This window comes from Corvus kubaryi, unplaced genomic scaffold (assembly GCF_017639235.1).
Source record: "Corvus kubaryi isolate FWS band 111438036 unplaced genomic scaffold, C.kubaryi_AGA036_p1.0 68, whole genome shotgun sequence".
Lineage (NCBI taxonomy): Eukaryota > Metazoa > Chordata > Aves > Passeriformes > Corvidae > Corvus > Corvus kubaryi.
The window spans coordinates 21,545,780-21,563,589 of record NW_024582056.1 but is presented as its reverse complement, the minus strand read 5'-3'; the positions used below and the strand labels follow the sequence as shown (position 1 = coordinate 21,563,589).

The following is a 17,810-nucleotide window of genomic DNA, read 5'->3' as shown; positions in this document are numbered from 1 at the left end:
TAGAGTCCTCCCTTTGGTCTCCTCAGAGCTGGAGCTTGGCCCAAGGCCAGGCCTTCTGTGCCCGGTGGAAAGTCCTCCTGATGTGCTCTGATATTGAAGCAGTCCAGCAGAAAAGGGAGAAAATCCAAAAGTCCAGGGAAAGAAAAAAAGGTTCAACTCTCAGTCTCTCTCCAGAGAAAAGAAGCTGAAAAACTGGCCAAAAGCTGACTGGGGAAAAAAAAAAAAAGTCACTATCTCTATGTGACCTTGAACAAGCTGCAAACTGCTTTGAAAAAGTTTTGCTAGTTTTTCCTTCCCCCTCTCAGGCTCAGTTTAAAGGCATAGAAAGGCACAAGAATTAATTTCTGGGCATAGGGCAGTGATATGGGATACACATCATAAAGTCACCCCAAGACACCCTGCCAGGTCTTACACAGGAATAGCAAACACTCAGCATCTCTATTCTCTTTGTTATATTGAAGAGAGGCTTTGTTTTAGGAGCTGAGAAATTACATGAGCAAAGTGGAGGTATCAGGAAATCTGTAAGGCTAACAACGTCTTCTGCATCACTCCCTAAAATCGTCTTGTCTTGAAATGCCTGTATCGTATTACCACCACAGCGAAAGGCACATGGCCAGCATGGGTGTTTAGAGATCATTTCTTTATGCTTGTATTTGAAATACTATTTTCACTCTAAATGCATCAGTTTTTCTGTAATAGATATGTACTCCTGCTACTTGTAACCATTTTCTCCCTTCCTATGTTTCCTGTTGTCCCATTTTTAACTACATGCTATACTTAGCAGTCTTTCAGATCATAACCCCCAAAGGGCAGTGATCATGTTTGTACACTGTGTGGCACGTGGTGGAGATTCCTGAATGCTATGGGACAGTCAGAGTTGGTGTTGCAGCAGTAGCAACAGTGACCTGAACATGTCAACATGACTTTCATGTGGGTATATAACCAATTGCAGTGGTCATCAGAATAAATCATTTGTTTTAAGTCATCTGCCATACTAACTGCCTTGAAATAGCAAATGAAGATCAAGGTTGCAGCTGCTTGCCTGCAGAAGTCTATCCCTACTTTCTTAGTTTCAAAAAAATCTCACTTCTATCCCTAGTCTTATCTTTATAAGGCTTTATCTCTTAGTATATCCTGCACCTACTTCTATGTGCTTTTTTTGAATCCTCTCATTTGTCCTTCTGCCTAAGCTTTGCTAGCAGGTAAGGCAGTAAAAGGAGGCTGTTTTTTTTACAAGTGCTGCATATCTAAGCTTCTCCTGGTGAATACACAGGTTTCAAGCTCACTTATCGATGACATGACAAAAGTCTCTGCTGTTGGTTTTTTTTTTTTTTGAGGCCAAGATGTTAGGAAACCTGTTTTTGACAATAGAAGACTTAAGCAAAATATCAGCATATAAACCAGAAGTCCCCTTTCTTTTGAGGTGCTGAACACCCAGCGGTGCTTGTGATGAGTAGCTTTGAATACTTTTCAGTAAGTAAGGTCTGTTGGTTTCTAGAGGAATCCTGTAAGTATGTGAGCACTCCTACTTCTGTAGTTGCAGTTTTATCTAAAATAAGAAGTTGTTGTTCTGTGTAGAAGAGCATAAGATCCCTTCAGCAGTCATACTCAAAATCTGGATCTTCAGAAAAAGGTTTTTATTTCAAACAAGAAGTTTTTAGATGCAGAGCTATCTTTGGAGAAAAGGCTGCTTCCAGCTAGCACCTACAGTTTCAACTCCTGTACATTAGGAGACCCATCACATAGGAGGCAGTGTGTCATTGCAGCTCTAATAGGCATGTGGCAGTGGTAGTTACAAATCAGGGTAGTTTTCTTCCCACTTAACTCTCCAAGATCTGAAACAAAGAGAGAGAATGCTCCATTTCTTGCTATCACTGATTTCTCTGCCTCATGGCTTCCAAATTAGGGGGTTTTTCTTTACAGAACCCCTGAGTTGTATTCATTGCAGACATATTACTAATATGAGAACTTTTCTTACTCTTCCAGAAACTTGGGAATGACACAATTCCCAGAGAGTCTTTTGACACAACAGTGAGCTCAGAACGACTGGATGGAAGTGGTACAGGTACAGTATAAGTTTCCTGGTATAAACTTTCTGGAAAATGCAAAATGCCTGATGTCTAAAATCTCACTTCCCTCTTCAGATTGAATGTCTACAATTGATTAAGCAAAATAGGAGCTTACACTATGTGAAAAGCACTAGAAACAAGTTCAGTTTTTGTGCTATGGATGGCATTGTTCATGAAGTCAGCTCTAGGGCCGAGTTTATGGCTCACTTTTTACTCTTGTTGCACAGAAGAGAAAGTACTTGGTGCAGGTGCCTGGGGTGCCTTTGAAAGGAGGCTGGCTTTTAATGGGATCAGCAAAGCCAGCAGAAGTGTCTGTGCACAAAAAAGACTAAGTGCTCAATATATCTGAGGATGGAAATATGACCAGTTTTCAAGGTTTAAGTCTGCTCACACTAACTTGAGTAGTCCTGACTTTCAGCTGACTGTAGTGCTGTCAGTCTGTCAGCAGTCCTGACTCACAGTCAATGGCAGCTGGCTCTTCCCAGGATTTGCCCAGTTTGATTGAAGCCAGGGCTGTCTGCAAAGCTGTGGAGGCCCCTGGACACTGCTCATGTGCACAAAGCAACTCTCCATTGTATACAAAGTGGTGTTCAGCCTTGTAGTCCTTACAGCACCAATTCCCTCTGCACCTCGTCTTTCCGTGTCCTTGTCAAGCCGCAGTCCTGGGCCCTGACATGGCAGTGCCACACTGCAGCCACCTGAGTACAAGCTGACAGACTGGTTTCCCTGTATACTTTTGGGACTGGCCAGTGATGGCTTCAGAAGAGATTCAGCTCTGGTGGTTTGTGTTTACTACATGAAAGGAGTGGTCTGAGCTAGGAAATCCAGGTCTGATTTCTCAGCAGTGGTGGTATCCTGCAAGCCTGGCACACAGGATTTCTAAAACATACAGAAGCAAGGCTAGAAAAACAGGCTGAAATCAAAATCCAAATGTGGCCATCTTGACTGAGCACTTCAAATATCAGTTTTGAAGTTTTATGTCTTTCTAAAGCTTTTTTAAAAAGCATATTCAAAGCATGCCATAATCTATAAATCAGTGCTTTTAAAGCCTGCTCGTCTTTTGAGGAGGACCTTATGGACTGTATGTGTCCCCTGAAGACAGCATACTAAAGTCTGAGGAGCAAGGATAGTCTGCACTTTGGGCATTGGAGTAGCTGGGGGTGTCTGACCTCAACTTTTCTCCGGTCTCTGTCTCTGTATATGACACATTTCACCCCCACCTCACTGCACCGTGCTTGCCCCTTCCTTTTGGCCTCCAGCTGTGCATTGTTTCTTTACCACTCTTGCTCGAGAGCTCCCCAAGGCTCCTTTTCATTGTTGCAACTACAGTTTGTCTTTGGCTGGGGCTAATTTATTTTAAATTACTGTGTTCTAATAATGTTAGAAAGCCTGAGGTTAGGAAGACAAGAAAGAAAGTTAATGGAAAATTGCTGAATATTGTTACAGGAGAACTACAGATAGTGGTGCAGAAGGAGAATAAGTTTTGGGGGTTTTATTCCTTGCTTTGTGTGTGGATGTTGCCTGCTTTTTTTGTGTGCACACACGCACAGGTGCAGGCGGTGGTGTCCTGCTGTTTCACTTGCAGCAAGAAAGTATTTTGTGCACGCAGACACAAACTCTCCGTGTCACGCACTCACACTCATCTCTGTGTGCCACACAGCTGTCTGGTTTGCCAGAGTTTAACTCCAGCTGGGCTGGAAAACACCTACATAGGCTGGAAAAACATACTGGAGATTGGCTTGCAACAAGCTATATAAACACTCCCCTCCCTCCCACTGCCTTTAGAATATCTGTGCTCAGCACTTCCGTGTTCAGTCGGATTTCTGAATGGGAATAGCAGGTAGGTAGGTCAAGTCAGCATCTGTGAGCACACACTCGGTTTTGCCAAGTACCAGGGCTACCAGTCTGCATTTCAATTAGTCTGAAATTCTGTTCTGAGATTAAAGATGATTAACTGCTGAAAGTCCCAGGCTAACTTACAAGTTCCAAGATTGTCATTGACACTGCCAGATATAAGCCTTCAACCTCCTGAAAGCTGCAGAGTAGGAAAGTAGGGCAGGCTTTTTGCTTGTTAGCAACCTGGAGTCCAGCAGGCTTTCTACCAGCTTGCACAGCTAGACTTACTGCTTGGAAGTCACTGTAAATTTATCTCTAAATACCTTGGTCTTTGTTTGGGATAAAAAACACATTGGTAAAATTACTAATGTGTGGAAACTGTAATCCATATACAGTGTTATTCGATAAATCAAAATACTATATAATGAATACTTTGATCTGGGCTAAGTTTCAAAATCTCTTCTAGAGCTTGCTAAAAGCAACAAATAAAAAGATCTAGCCTGCTGGTCACACACTTGGGATTTATTTTCTGGGCCAGGATTTCTCTGTTGATCTTGGAAACCCAACCTTTTGTCTGTAGGGACACAAAACAGTCAAGAGCTGCCTTTTCCACTGAACCATCACTGTTTTCTCAGCAGGTAGGCTGTGCCATCTGCTCTTAGAAATATGATGAAGGAATAAGGTCCAGCTAGCCATCATCCCAAATACATTAAAAAGGCGGACATGCAATTGCTCTCTTGAGTAATTGAATCACAAAGCTTAGCATGTGTCAAAATTAGCAGGTTTAGATGCTTTGCTTGCAGTGATTTTGAATAAGACATTAGGGATCTTTTTACACCATCACATAGCAGTGCATGTGTTAGCTTGTGGTGGTATTTTCCACACCAGTATACCTGTGCATGGAGCCTTCTGTGTTGCAGCGGACTTTATTTTATGTGTCTTTTTATTTCAGTGCCTAAACAACAGCAGACCCTTCCAGAGAGTCGGTTTTCATCGAATAAAGGTGACTCAGCATCATCAGAAAAAAACTCAAAAGCTGAACCAAAGGCAGAAGCTGGTGCAAAGGCAAGAAGTTCTTCCAATACACCGACTAGTCCAAAACCCCCGCTGCAGTCAGCAAAGCCCAGCCTGGCAGGACGACCCACAGTGCCACAGAAACCACGCTCTGCTTCTCGTACTGGTGAGAAGCTCTTCTGGGCAGTTCTTACCCCCACCTCTGGGTGCTTCTGGGTGCTGTTTGTGTGGGCTATGGAGGAGACTCCCACGGCCACATCTGGAGCAGAAGTTCAATGGAGAGGGACAGGTTCTTCAGTGCCTTGCTCTTGACTTACATCTTTCTTTTCCACCCCTTTTTGCCCTAATTTGAATATAGAATGGTTTAATCTGTGATCCTCAATAGTAAAGTGTGAGAAGCAGTAGTGGCAGTGGCAGAGCTGTTTTAAGTTAGCCTGCTTTCACAGAAGAGGTGAGCACTTCAGCATCAAAGCTCAGTTTTAGTAGCACTGACAAAAATGAATGTATTTTCTCCAAACACCTGGCTCTTAAGTCCTTGGTGTTTTGTGGCAGGCTGCTCTTAGCCCCTCAAGCGAGTGCTGTTATTCTTAATAACTTGGACAAACCAACTGTCTCTTACTTTTTCCTTGTTTAGCCTTCGTTTCTTTCCTTATTGCTTTTGACTGAAAAGAACTGTAACTGTGCTTTTATAATCCTGCGGGACTGCCTCCTACCCAGATATCATCTTAAAGCTTCTAGTAGTGGGAAATGCTTCAGCAGCTCTCCCATGCATTTGTCTTTCTGCTGTTTAATAGGCCAGTGTCACAACCCCCCTCTTCCCAAAGTACAGCTTGCAGCCCTCTTGACTTTCCCATAATCACCGTTGACCTTAGAATGATGGAATTTCTGGTAAGGATGAGGAGTCAAAGGGATGTTACAGCCTTCTGCCTGCCCTTGATGTGAAACCTGAGCTTACTTAGTCTCTGCACTCCCGTGGGCAGAATGTTGTTCACATACAAAATCACCTTAAGTTTTTAGGTGGATTTACATTTATTTTGTTGACCATTTTAGAAATGGTCATCAAAGTGAGAGATGTCGGGTAAGGTGCTCATGAAGATAAATGCAACAGGAAAGCATGGGTTATTTAGTGGTGCTTAATCTGTAAAACAGGCAGTGTTATGTCAAAGTCTGAGGTATCAGAAGGACCTGAGCCGTCTGTTTCTGCCAGCTCCTATTTCCTGCCCAGAGAGCATACTGTGGGTTTAACACAAGGGAGTAATTAATACTTACCCATAATAAGCCAGTTTTGTGGCCAATAATAAAAGCAACACAGCTCTGTTGCAGTCTAACTTCTGTCCTAGTACTTGTAGTAACCCACTGCCTAAGGATGTCCAGGCAACGTGATGAAAAAGCCAAGCAGTCATCCTTTCTGTGCTCTTGCCATTGCTGTTGTTTCCAACAGTATGGCCACACAAATGGTAGCAAATTTTTGCTAAGTAATCTGGGTGCAAAGGAACACAGCTCAGATGTCCCCAAATTGTTAGAGACTGAAAGTCTATATCTAGCTGTGTTTGCTGGTCACTGTACTCCTCCTTGTGTTGATATTGAGCTTCCCCAAGCAAGTGGCCTCACAGGCGTATCAAATGCATGGAGAAGGTCGAAGAATTGTTGTATCTGTTCGTACCAAATTGCATTTGGGAAGGTCATTGCTTTCCTGTGCTGAAAGTGAAATGATTGATTCTTCATGGTGGCTCCTCAGCAGAGATAAATTTATATTAATTTCTAGTATGCAACTGAATTAACTCTTTGTGCAATACAGGTGATACTCTGAGCTCCATTTTTTCTTCTGTCAATGCTTAATGTATCTTCCTAGTTCCTCTGTTGTGTACATATGCCACTGTTAACTCCTTGAGAAGCAAACTTAGCAGCAGTTTAAGTAACCTACTTCCCTACTATCCAAATGAGGGCTGTCTAGTGTAAGACTGAAAAGGTCTTCCTGTAAGGACTGTAAAGATAATAGTCAACTTGCCTTACATTTTCCATATCCAGCCTTTTAGAGAAACAAGATATCAAGATAACAAGATGGTTTTAAACTATGGATTTGAATTTCAGTTCCAGATTTCCTTACAATACAGAAGAGAGAAGTATTTTTTTCTTTTTAGCAAGTCTTTATGGATGCCCTTGTGTTTTGCTCTGGGAAGTCATTTGTGGAAGTACAGAGTTCTGTAAGGCTTATGTAATTTGTTTCCCTGGTTCACTCTTAGGCCTTATAATTGTGAAACAGGACATCTAAATTGATCAGTTCATTATGTTTCAGGACAATAAAAATATAACTAGAACAAATATTTCCCAAAAAAATCCAAATTTTTTTCAGCTGTTCTTTACGAATTGCATACCTATGTCTTGCAGGTAAATCCCTTGGTCCCATCAGCTTTCTATTTGCACTACAATAACAGCACACATGAAAAATGCTGCAATTGAGATATTCTCTTTGACTGCTAAAAGTCTTTCCCCTGGACTGAGGTCCATATAACTTGTTCTCTTGTCATAATGTAAATTCCTGAATCCTTCTTTTTCTGACTCAGGTTCTGGCTATTTCTTGTTTGTGTATTGTGTTGAGGTTTGGCCCATCATAAACAGCACTGTTTCTGTGAGCTTCAGTGCAGATACAATTTCTCCTTCTCACCCTTTTGTTTGTGGTACTCCACAGAGGATGCTCCAGAGTCTCCCTCCGGCCCCAGTTCCCCAAAAGTTGCCCTGCTTCCTCCAGTGCTGAAGAAAGTTCCTTCTGATAAAGAAAAGGATGGTCAGAGCAGCCCCTCAGTCAGATCATTTTCTCAAGAAGGTAGGAGTGTTTGTATAACTGGTGTCTTCTAGTGAAATTTTATGCATCATTGTCCCCTGATTTGTTTTCACTTGGAAGGGAAGAGCGTTAGCCATTTAAAGGTGAAAAGCACGAGGAAAATGTATCTGGTCACCTATTCAGCATCTCCTCCCTCCATCTTCCTTTGACCAAACCAAGTGAACAATTAATCCCTGGGTATTAGTACTGTAACTGAACAATTAAGGGACAATTAAGGTATATATTTATGGTTCATTTGGTCTGAACTAAGATGCTGGTTGATACTGGTCACACAATAATGTGAAATGCAGCTCTGTGGTTTCAGCACATTTTCAGGCAAGCAGCCATGACTTGGTTCCTTGCAGCCAGCCCACTGCTCTGTTTTCCTTTCTGTGGGGTCTCTGCATGTGGCTGAGTTCACCTCCCCCTCCTCAGGCAATAAGTCTCTGTGTGCCAGGGCAAGGCTTGGTGCCTTTTATCTTTTATGCACAACAGTAGGCTGCTCTCTTCTCTTTGTTGATTTTCATGTGTGCACTGTATTTCTACCTTTGCTGATGCATTTTCATGCCCTGAGTTGGCTCTTAGAAGAGCTAAAGCATCCTCTGATAGCACAGGATATGTGGAGAAGTAGTTACAGAAATGTTGCTCAGCATGGTGTTAACTGGCACAAGTGATGATGTTTGAAGTCTGGGGGTGATGTCTTCCTTCCTTGAGGTCTCTCCTCAAGAAAGACATGTAAGGAGGTGGTTCCCATCACTTAAACTGTGAAACAAAGCGGTGTCTTTCACATTCTGACAGCAGATTTTCACAGAGTAGAATGGGGGACAAACGAGTCGAGGCAGCTATGTAAGGCTGGGTTGTGAAGACTGAGAAGTTGTGCTGCCTACAAAGCCCACTGCCATCATTCAGAATGATCCATGTTGCCAAAAGCAACAGGAGTCAGGCACTGTGCTTTCTTACTCCTTGCTCCCTTTAAACCTCCAGTCAAATTAGCCAAACACAGGATTTTCTGTTTGGTTCTACATGGCACTCTACATATTTTATTGACAATAGTTTAACTTGCCAGGTTCTTAATGGGCTGCTGTGCTTTGCATAAAATTATTTGGGAAAGAGTAAATTCTGTTCATTTTATTTTTTTTCCTTTTCATGTTTTCTTTTTTATTCATTACTGTCCTACTTCCTCACTCAGCCATTCCTCTGTCCTTGCTTTCTACCTCACTTCAGGCTAGCATGTTCAATTCATTTCTGCAACTGGTAAATCACTGCAAATCTGTCTGAGTTAGCAAAAAAATCATATCTCCTGTGAAATAAAGCTACATGTTAGATGATATTTGATTATAAAGTTGCTTTATGTTGATGACTTTAACTGTACTTCATGGGACAATCTGCAAATACACCTCTTTGCACTGTGCAGCTGTGAGATCAGGCTGCAGTTACCAACACCCCAAGATATCTGTGCTACATTTAAGCAAGCAACTGGCATACTGATTACTGCCCTCTGAATAATTGATTAAATGGGTTGGATAAGTGAAACTTTTCAAACTACCTTATGTACATGGGCCTGCAGAACAGCTTAGGAGTATAAATGAATCCTTTTCCTTGCTAGAGCAAACAGGAGATGGTCAAAAAAGAGAGGCAGCACTTGACTGTGCCAAACCATCTGGCAGCGTGAAAACCACTCCGGGGCAGTATTCTACCAGTGCAGAAGAGGAAGCTAATGTGCTTGGGCAGAGGATGGCACAGCCAACTTCTGGTTAGAAGTTTTCATTTTTCATCAAGATGGTACTTGATAACTGGCACCAACAATTGTTAATAAATGGTAATAGCAAAGAAGCCACAGAAGAGTGTGAGTTTGTCATTTGTTATTATGAGAAAGGTAAAAATCTCATGGGGTTCTAATCATCTTTCTGTCCCCATGGGATTTACATGGCATGAAAAAATTTCCAGATAAGACATGTGTGTGCATTTTTCCTTTGTGGCAACTCCAGTGACCAGTCCCATCTAGCACAAGCAGCCCCTCTGCAGAGGAGCACTCACTACAACCTGTGACTGCTCAGTGCAGCAACACTGGCACGCTGCAGGTAGTCTGGCTGCTGCTTGCTGTGCTTGCACACCTATCCTTTCTAAGATCATGCACTTCAGTGTTTCAAAATACATTTCAGCTTGAATATTGTTAGTGCCAGTTTCAGTGCATCACTCACAAAACCATTTGAGAACTGGGTAAATTGGATTATGTATTGTTACTTTGCTTTTCAGTTGCAAAAGCAAACAAAATCACCACCTAAAGAACCCAAGCCCAGCATGGTGCTGCATTGAGGAGCAGCTTTGACTTACAGTGAGCTCATTCAGTAGGCTGTAAAAATGTTTGGTTCCTTTATGTGCTTTTAAAATATAAATCTCCTGTTCTCAAATGGTATATGTTTACATGTTTCTCTTTACCTCTTAACTGGTTGGTTTAAATAGTTGTTCAAAATTACTTTTTTCTAAAGTATTTTAATTGTATGTTTGAACATCTTATGCAACTCCATTTACCCACAGTTTTTCTATTTATAAGACATCACATAACCCTTCCTCAGCCCAAAATTTATAAACTGATTTCCTTTTCGTATTGTAGAATCAAACTTAGTCCATCCAAACTGGGAATCTCCCCTCCCTATCATAATGAAATTATTATATTTTAGTTCATTCTGAGATACCTCTCTGATAAAGTATGTTTTGAAAGGTGGGATCCTGCCATAGACAGGATCCTGCAGGTCACCTGTGTACGGTTTCATTGAGGCAAGGGTAAGCTCTTCTGGCAGAAGCCTGCTTGCACTATGTGGACTTAAATGCCTGATACATCTTTCAGTCATTTATGGGGCAAACTACTTGCCTATATTTATCAGGCCATAAACTAAAATGGCTGCTGCAGGATGTGTTTTGGGTTTTGTTTGAAGAGTCAATGAAGGCCAGACAAAGACCAGGTACTGGTGTCAAGGATGACTCAAAAAATTTCCAGGCACCTATTTCTTTGAAAAGCAGTGGTGTTTTGGAAGGTGGAAATGCCTGAATATTTTTTACAGCATTTCAGCATCATCATCCTCTCCAATTCTATGAAATGGCTTTAAAAACCTTTCTCAAAATTCCTTCCTGTTTCCCAGCTTGCAAAGCCAGGATAAGAATGCAGTGAGTGTGTAGCTGCTGGCTCTCATTTCCTCATATATTTTGGCTAGCACAAATGAGAAAACAGGTATTTTGGACTCAGGAGAACTATTTGGCTGCCTTGGGATCCCTCTCTGCACTTCCCACATTCCTGGCAGTCTCTAACACAGCCTGCCACAATTAGGAGTGGCCACAGAGATGGTCAGTGGCAGGCTGCTGCTTGGCTGGAGCTGCGTGCTGGTGACAGGGCAGGCTGTCCCTTGCAGTGGTGAGGCTACAGGTGAGTGGTACATGGGGAAGGAGAGGTGGTGCTGCATGGCCACAGCACCTCCTGGCGTCTTGTCTAGAGAGGGATTCACAGAAGTGGTCAGGCACAAAGATCAGTGTGAACCAAAGCCGACCATCCTTACCTAAAATGGTGGAGCAAAGGTCTTGTAATGGCAACATTTAATTTTGTGGGGGTGGAATGAGGTTGACTTGCAACAAGGTCACATTTAAGGGCCACTGTGTTTAAAGTTTCATTTTAAGTGCAAGTATGAGATTTCTAGTGCTGTCAGTCCTTGGGTAAGGTCACCCTGGTTGATGTGTATAACCATCTTGTTACCATAGCAGTTGTAGGCCACTGATTAGATCAGGAATCTCAACAAGGTTTACAACCTTCTTTTCCAATTTATTTTGACACTTATAGGTTTGGAGAAAGGCCTGGCTTTATGGAGGTGTCTGAGTGCTGGGTGAACAAAATGTTTGCATTTAGATTGTGGGAAGTGGGTATGCCCTCCTGCTTTCCCCATTCCTGACCATAGCAAGGTGCAGAGCCTGTGGTCTCATCTGGAAGAAAAGATGGTTGAGCTCAGAGCCATGGGTGTCCCTCCTGTTAGGGGATAGAGAGGACATTGGGACCTGGCAGTGTAGGGTCAGGGAGAAGCAGTTTGTGTAACTTGGATGCTGAGGTGAGTGTCTGTTGTGATCAAAGCTGCTGAGTCAAAAGGGAGAACATAGATGTGTCCTGCTAGGGGAGGCCTGCCTGAGATGTGCATCACTGGTCTGAGGGGTGCCCAGCAGGCACATCCACCTGAGCAGCCAGGAGTGCACTGCCTGAGATCCATCCCAGCTGGAAAAAAGCATGCTGTTTTGGTTTGGAAGTGGTGTGATGAGAAGAAAATCTCCAGGCCATTTCTAACCGTGATGTTTATCCATGCCACAATGAAGTACTAAGTGTCATGTTTCAAGTTTGCCTGCTTGCCAACCAACAGTGGAATAAAGCTTGCTCACTCTCTCTTCTCACCTTTTTCTGGCTTGAAGAATTAATGGACCTATGCTACTCCTACTAGTGCAAATTAATTCAGTGAGGTCAGGAGTAGGTCCCATGCGCATAATGACTTTTTTATTGTTATTTTTTTGTCTTCTTCCTCTCTCTTCTGCAGTCATTAGTAAGACCTATTTCTGTTTTATGCAGCTGCAAAAAGAAGCCCTGGGCAGCAGTCTCATGAGTTCCAGGAACTGAAGCAGAGGTCCTTAAGTAAAGACGGCCATCAGGGAAGCAAGTCCAGTGACTCTGGCGAAGAAGCAGATAAAGATTTTATTTTTGTTTAGCAATCAGTACAAGTGCTTTGTAGCGCAAGAGCTTTTTATAACAATCGGGTTTCAGCAATCAACAGCCCTTTTAGTCAGCTGCTCTTTCACCACAGGTACATTTCCATGCAGAAAACCTGATCTTCCAATCATGATTTACAGTACACCTGGCATTGATTCGGTCCCTAATTTCTGGTCTGTACAGTGCAGACATTCCTTTCCATGCCTTTGGCTAAAGCCAGCCATTCTTTCGTGTATTCTACTTGAACTTCTCTGAAGCAGCTACAAAGAGTGCCCTGCATTAGGGCATTTAGAAAGCAAAGCAAATTAACTGGACACTGTCTTACACTAATACACTGTACAGCAGGTAATGTGTTGTACTGCTGAATGTAAATGTGTCAGATCTGCACGTGACTTACATATAAATATATTCTTGCGGTATGCAATTGCACATTGTAATTATATTAAAAGAGCACACTAATAAAATAATTTGTATAGATTATATATATCAAATGCTTGGGTATGGTTTTTACATTCTCCCATAGGGAGCTTCTTTCTTCCTGTTCTCCCACTGTACATAAAGCTCCAATGCTTACATTTGTGTACTGTCAGAAAGCACAACAGAGAAGGATTTGGATTATGTATAACCATGGTATGCTTCCACATTCGTATATTAATGTATATAGTTGATTGGAATGAGGGCAATTGAAATTTTATTAATATTGGTGTTTTCTGGAGGCCTTCCTCGGTTCTGTCTGCATATTAGCTTCCTTTCAATGTGTAATTCTATGAGAAACATAGTTCGACATCTGTAAAAATATTTCAGCTTTGAGGGAGGGGATGCAAATTTCGCAGCTACTCACATTACAGGTTGAAGGGATTTTATTCATATGTATATTTGTAACAATAAAAAAATGATTTTACAACTGAAATACTAGTCTTTGTTTTTACAGCCCTGTTTGTGGTCTGATGGTCTCTGCTGTTTGAATGCTGACATTGGGTCAGGTAGGCAAAGTGTGCAGTTAAGACAAAACCTGCATAATTTTTCTGCTTCTAGTAAAGTGCCTGTTCCAGCTGAACGGGACACATACACATCATAAAACTGCTGAAGGAAGATCTCTTTACTATTCTCCTCCCTTGGAATCTTCACCAAAGTAGCCTTCATGTGAGCCAGAAACACCTGCTATCTAAATTCTCAGTTTTGGTCCAGTAGGACAGATTAAAATTGGTTGATAACTCTCTCCCAAGAGCAATTTTTCTGGCCCTTTTGTGGCTTCTTGACTGGACAGAAGTGCTCAGATACATGCCCGTCTGATAACGTTCTGTCTGATCCCTGTGCACATGCCTGCTGTATCCACTTCTCCTGTTGCACTATAAAGGGCTGCTAAGTCGAAACAAAACATCTTAGAAGCACTTGGTAGAGGTTTACATCTCAAAAGTCAGCTACAAGGTGGTGGGAAAGAGGTCCTGAAGGCTGGGGGTTTCTTCTTGGGGTTTACCCTGACTTGAAATAATGCATTTATCTAAAATCATTGAGACAGCGTCTTCATATTCACATAGATACTCTGGATTTATTTGGCATCAGTAAGAACAAAAGACAAATTGCAAAGGAAAACTTGAAATACCTGTATTAGAAATGAAAGTTAATTTATTCATAAATAAACTGCAATTTTTATTCCTCTAGGACCTAGAAAAGGCAACTGTCTGAGAAGTGTAAGTATGCAAGAAGGGTTGCTCTAATTATTGGTTTTGTGAATTTAAGAAAATTAACAGCAAGGGTTGTGGTATTAATTAAGACAAAAATTTTATATAATCTCTACCTTCCAGAGCAGTTAGTTGCTGAGAATTTTACCTGTGCTTGATGTCCTCCTCATCAGTCATCTGAGGTACTGTTCTGGTCCTGCTGTGAGGAACCACGGCAGCAGTGTGTGCCCATCACCCTGCTATCGGAAAACCAAAGACAGGGATGTCTCAAAAGCTGTAGACAAAGCATGTGTTTGTGCTGTTAAGAAGAAGAAAAGCTTTAGTGCTGTAACATTTGTTTGCTGAGTATAAGGATTTCATTGCACATCAGTGTTTTTCCGTATTAGTTACAGAAAGCCATTCCAGTCTTTATTCCAGCCATCAGTGTGTTGTGGGCAGGCTGAGTGGTGGAGAAACAACTTTAAGGGAGTGCTAGTGAGAGCTCTTGAAGATCTGGGGTTTGGCTTTGTGTGTGCGTGGCTTTGGGTGTGGGGAGGAGTGATGGTTTTCATTTCTTTACTCTCTTTCTGCCTGGCACACCCAGCCCTATCAGCCCGAATGCAAAGAATTCATGTTGCATCCAGAGCACCCTTCTTGTACGTCTTCTGCATTTAAGGAATAATGACTTTTATTTTCAGTATCTTGGGCCCGTAGAGGCCATGGGTAGGTGCCAGTGTGTTTCAGGAAGGGAACAGCCGCTGTGCCATGGTGCCAAGCCAAGTTGGGCGGTTGGGGGGATCCTTGCAGAGCAGGAAGGGCGCTGCTTTTCCATGAGCTGCAGGCCGTCCAAGCAGGTGTGCAGCTGGCAGGACCCTCATTTCTCTTGTTTCCCCCTGCTGCCTGAGCTGCTCTGTGGTTGGCCTCCTGTGATCCCTGCCTATCCTGGCCCATGTGCTTCTCTGGGAGGGTGAGGGACAGAGCCCAGAAGCCGTGTTCAGCTGCTTTGGTGGGCTGCCAGTGGCAAGGATCCCTGGAGTTCCTGGGAGACTGAACAGAGACCCAGTAGAGGTACTGCTGAAGGAAAGGGCTGCTACTTGTTCTCCCAGGGCATCCAGTGTCTTTGAGTACCACCAACACCCTGTGTTCCTTCCTGTCACACCCTGGTGCTGCCTGAGCACCTCCAGCTGTGCTGGCAGAGTTTGGCATGGGAGAAGAGGTGGCCTGCCTCCCAGCCATGCTGCTGGCATTCCCCTTGCAGCTGAGGGCATCTCCACAGTGCTGTGCTGTGCCGTCTGATCACACAGAAAGGGCTCAGAGGCTCCAGCTGGGATTATGCCTGACACTATGGCTTTTGGTCCCTGGACCATGACTGGTGTCAGACAAGACAGCAGCTGCATGTTGCCTTCACCGTATTTAGGGGTGACAGCGAAGGGGTGGCAGCACCTGAGGTGACAGCAAGGCCCTCTGCTTCCCCCCATGCACATAAGCACACGTACATACTGTATGAGCAAACAAGAGGGAAGGACCAGCAGCGCTGGTCACCCAGGTAGAAATGCTGCCCTGGGAGGGTGTAGCAGGGGGGGGTGCCGGGAGCAGGGGAATCCAGCCAGAGTCATGATACGAACACCGATACGATTTGAGCATCATGCTCCAGTTTTATTATTCAGTTACTCCAAGTTATACCTTTTCCAAAGTTCACGCCCCTTTCCCATGAGAAAGCCTCTAAGCAGCAGGGGAGCTGACCAGTGTATACCTTTTCCCAAGGCTGTTCAAGGCTGCTGGCTAGCAGGTGCCTTGCAAGCCTATCTTCAGCCTGGGGCCCCGTCAGGGGTACTTCTGCAACAGCCCTGGGATGCCCAAGCCCTCCTGGGGTATCCTATATTCCACAAGGAATCCCTCTACAGGAGGGGTCTGACCATGAGCATCTCAGTTCAGAGCTGCATCTAACTGATCCACCTTTAGGAAAAGGGGGCAAAAAAGCTCTCCTGGAGGGAGCTGCTCTGCTCTTTTCTGCTCTTAAATCTGGTTTTCAGGTTTTGCCATTAAGGAATTTCACCCATGATATACACAATGGGAGCACCTCCCCCTCTGAGAGGTGCTGAAGAAGGGCTGTGGCTGCCTGCCAGGCTCCAGTGTGAGCTCAGCTCTGTACCACAGCTGCAGGACCTACTTTCCACTCCCTGCTAAAGGAGGTTAAAATCTGAATGATAGATTTTGAGCTTTTTAAAGTATTCCCTGATGTGCAGTAACAACAGTAAATAGCTGCTTCCTAAGATGGGAACTGCAATCATCCTAAATCTTCCCTCTCTGCCAGAGCCAACCATCCGGGCTGAAACAATTTGGTAATTAATGTGGCCCATTAGTCACAAATCTGCACAACCCAACACACTTAGCTGAGAGCTGCCACCAGCACGAGCTCTCACCACCACTGCTTATTAATTGATTAATGTGGAGATGATTTCTCTCTCCAATTGCAAACAAAAAAAGGTACTGAGAATAATTTTTGGGAAAATACCAGAAGGCTCTGCTCCTGTTTGAAAGGCATGAGAGGTGTGATGCTTTCCCCACGGCCAGGGATGCTAATACTGGGTGGGCTGTGCCTGAATCCCACCTCTGGAGATTATTCTCTGCTTGTGCTGAAGCTTAGGGAAGGTTTCAGGTACAAACACTGTCCTTTGCTTCTCTGGGAGCCAGGAGCCAGAGGATCTTGTAACAAACAGTGAAAGTAAGTAACACACTATCATTTAATGCCCTACTCCTACTGATCAGGCCTGGAAAGCAGAGTGGTCTTTTCCCATCCTAAGAAAACTGAGAGGATGAAAATCACAACATAAACACATGGTGCCAATCTTCTCTTTCCTTGTGATGTAGGAGCTCTCCATCCTGGAAAGAAGGGATCATAGGAAGATCTGCCAGGCACCTTCACAGCTTTCCTATCCATCTCTGTGCCTGTCCTCCTGCAGTTCCTCATGCCTCCTCTCAACAGGAGCATCCCACCAGCACCATAGCAAGTGCCTCTAGAGCCACCTGAGCCATCCTCCACTAGTGTCCAACATTTCCAAAGCCTCCTGACCACAGGCAGGGCAGGGCCCCACAGCAGCTGGGGTGTCTTCCCTTGAGGGCAGAGAGGGGTGCATTAATTTTTAGTTGAATGCAAGCAGCTTCACCAAACAGACAGTGCTCCCTGCTCCTCAGGCCGTGATGGCACCTTGTTTCAGCAGGCACTGCCAGTGACTGACAGCTTAAAATGTTCCTCTGATCATTGCCCGTGGAAGTCTTCTTTTCCCATCCTGAAATTGAGATTTCTCCAGCTCTGGAGGGCAGTTTTCCAGAGCTGCACAGAATTCATGTGTTCAGAGACCTGGGAACAGGCATCTGAATGGGTGAAGAAATGCAGAAGTGAGGCCTCAGGGTGATCTGCAGAACAGGGAAACAAATCAAATAGTGTGAAAGCTGATGGCAAGTCCATAGAAAGCAGCCGGGTGGGGGGGTTGCATCCAAGTGCCCCTTGGGATTGTGAAGTGCCCTGGAGGTTCCAGGGTCCCATGTGATGAGGAGAGGAGAAATCCCAGCTGGTAGAGAAAGACTGAGGCAGGGCAATGGCTGAGCTCCTGATAAAATGTTTTTTTCCTCTGAATCTGGGACAGAGCTGTCAGTTCTCCATCAGTACGCAG

The 17,810-nt window shown here is 43.8% G+C and overlaps 1 protein-coding gene across 7 annotated transcripts in view; it reads left to right on the top strand.

Moving 5' to 3' along the window:
* CARMIL1 (capping protein regulator and myosin 1 linker 1) overlaps window positions 1-13,385 on the top strand; it is a 193,529-nt gene extending 180,144 nt beyond the window's left edge. For 4 of the 7 annotated variants that reach the window (XM_042048958.1, XM_042048956.1, XM_042048957.1 and 1 more), the window contains 5 exons: window positions 1,987-2,065; window positions 4,858-5,085; window positions 7,609-7,743; window positions 9,347-9,493; window positions 12,338-13,385. In XM_042048958.1, the coding sequence (XP_041904892.1) occupies window positions 1,987-2,065; window positions 4,858-5,085; window positions 7,609-7,743; window positions 9,347-9,493; window positions 12,338-12,474 (726 nt within the window). In that variant the 3' untranslated portion in view covers window positions 12,475-13,385. The remainder of the gene's footprint in view (window positions 1-1,986; window positions 2,066-4,857; window positions 5,086-7,608; window positions 7,744-9,346; window positions 9,494-12,337) is intronic. The other 3 variants (XM_042048962.1, XM_042048959.1, XM_042048960.1) reach the window with 2 other exon arrangements.
* The last annotated feature ends 4,425 nt before the right edge of the window (window positions 13,386-17,810 follow it).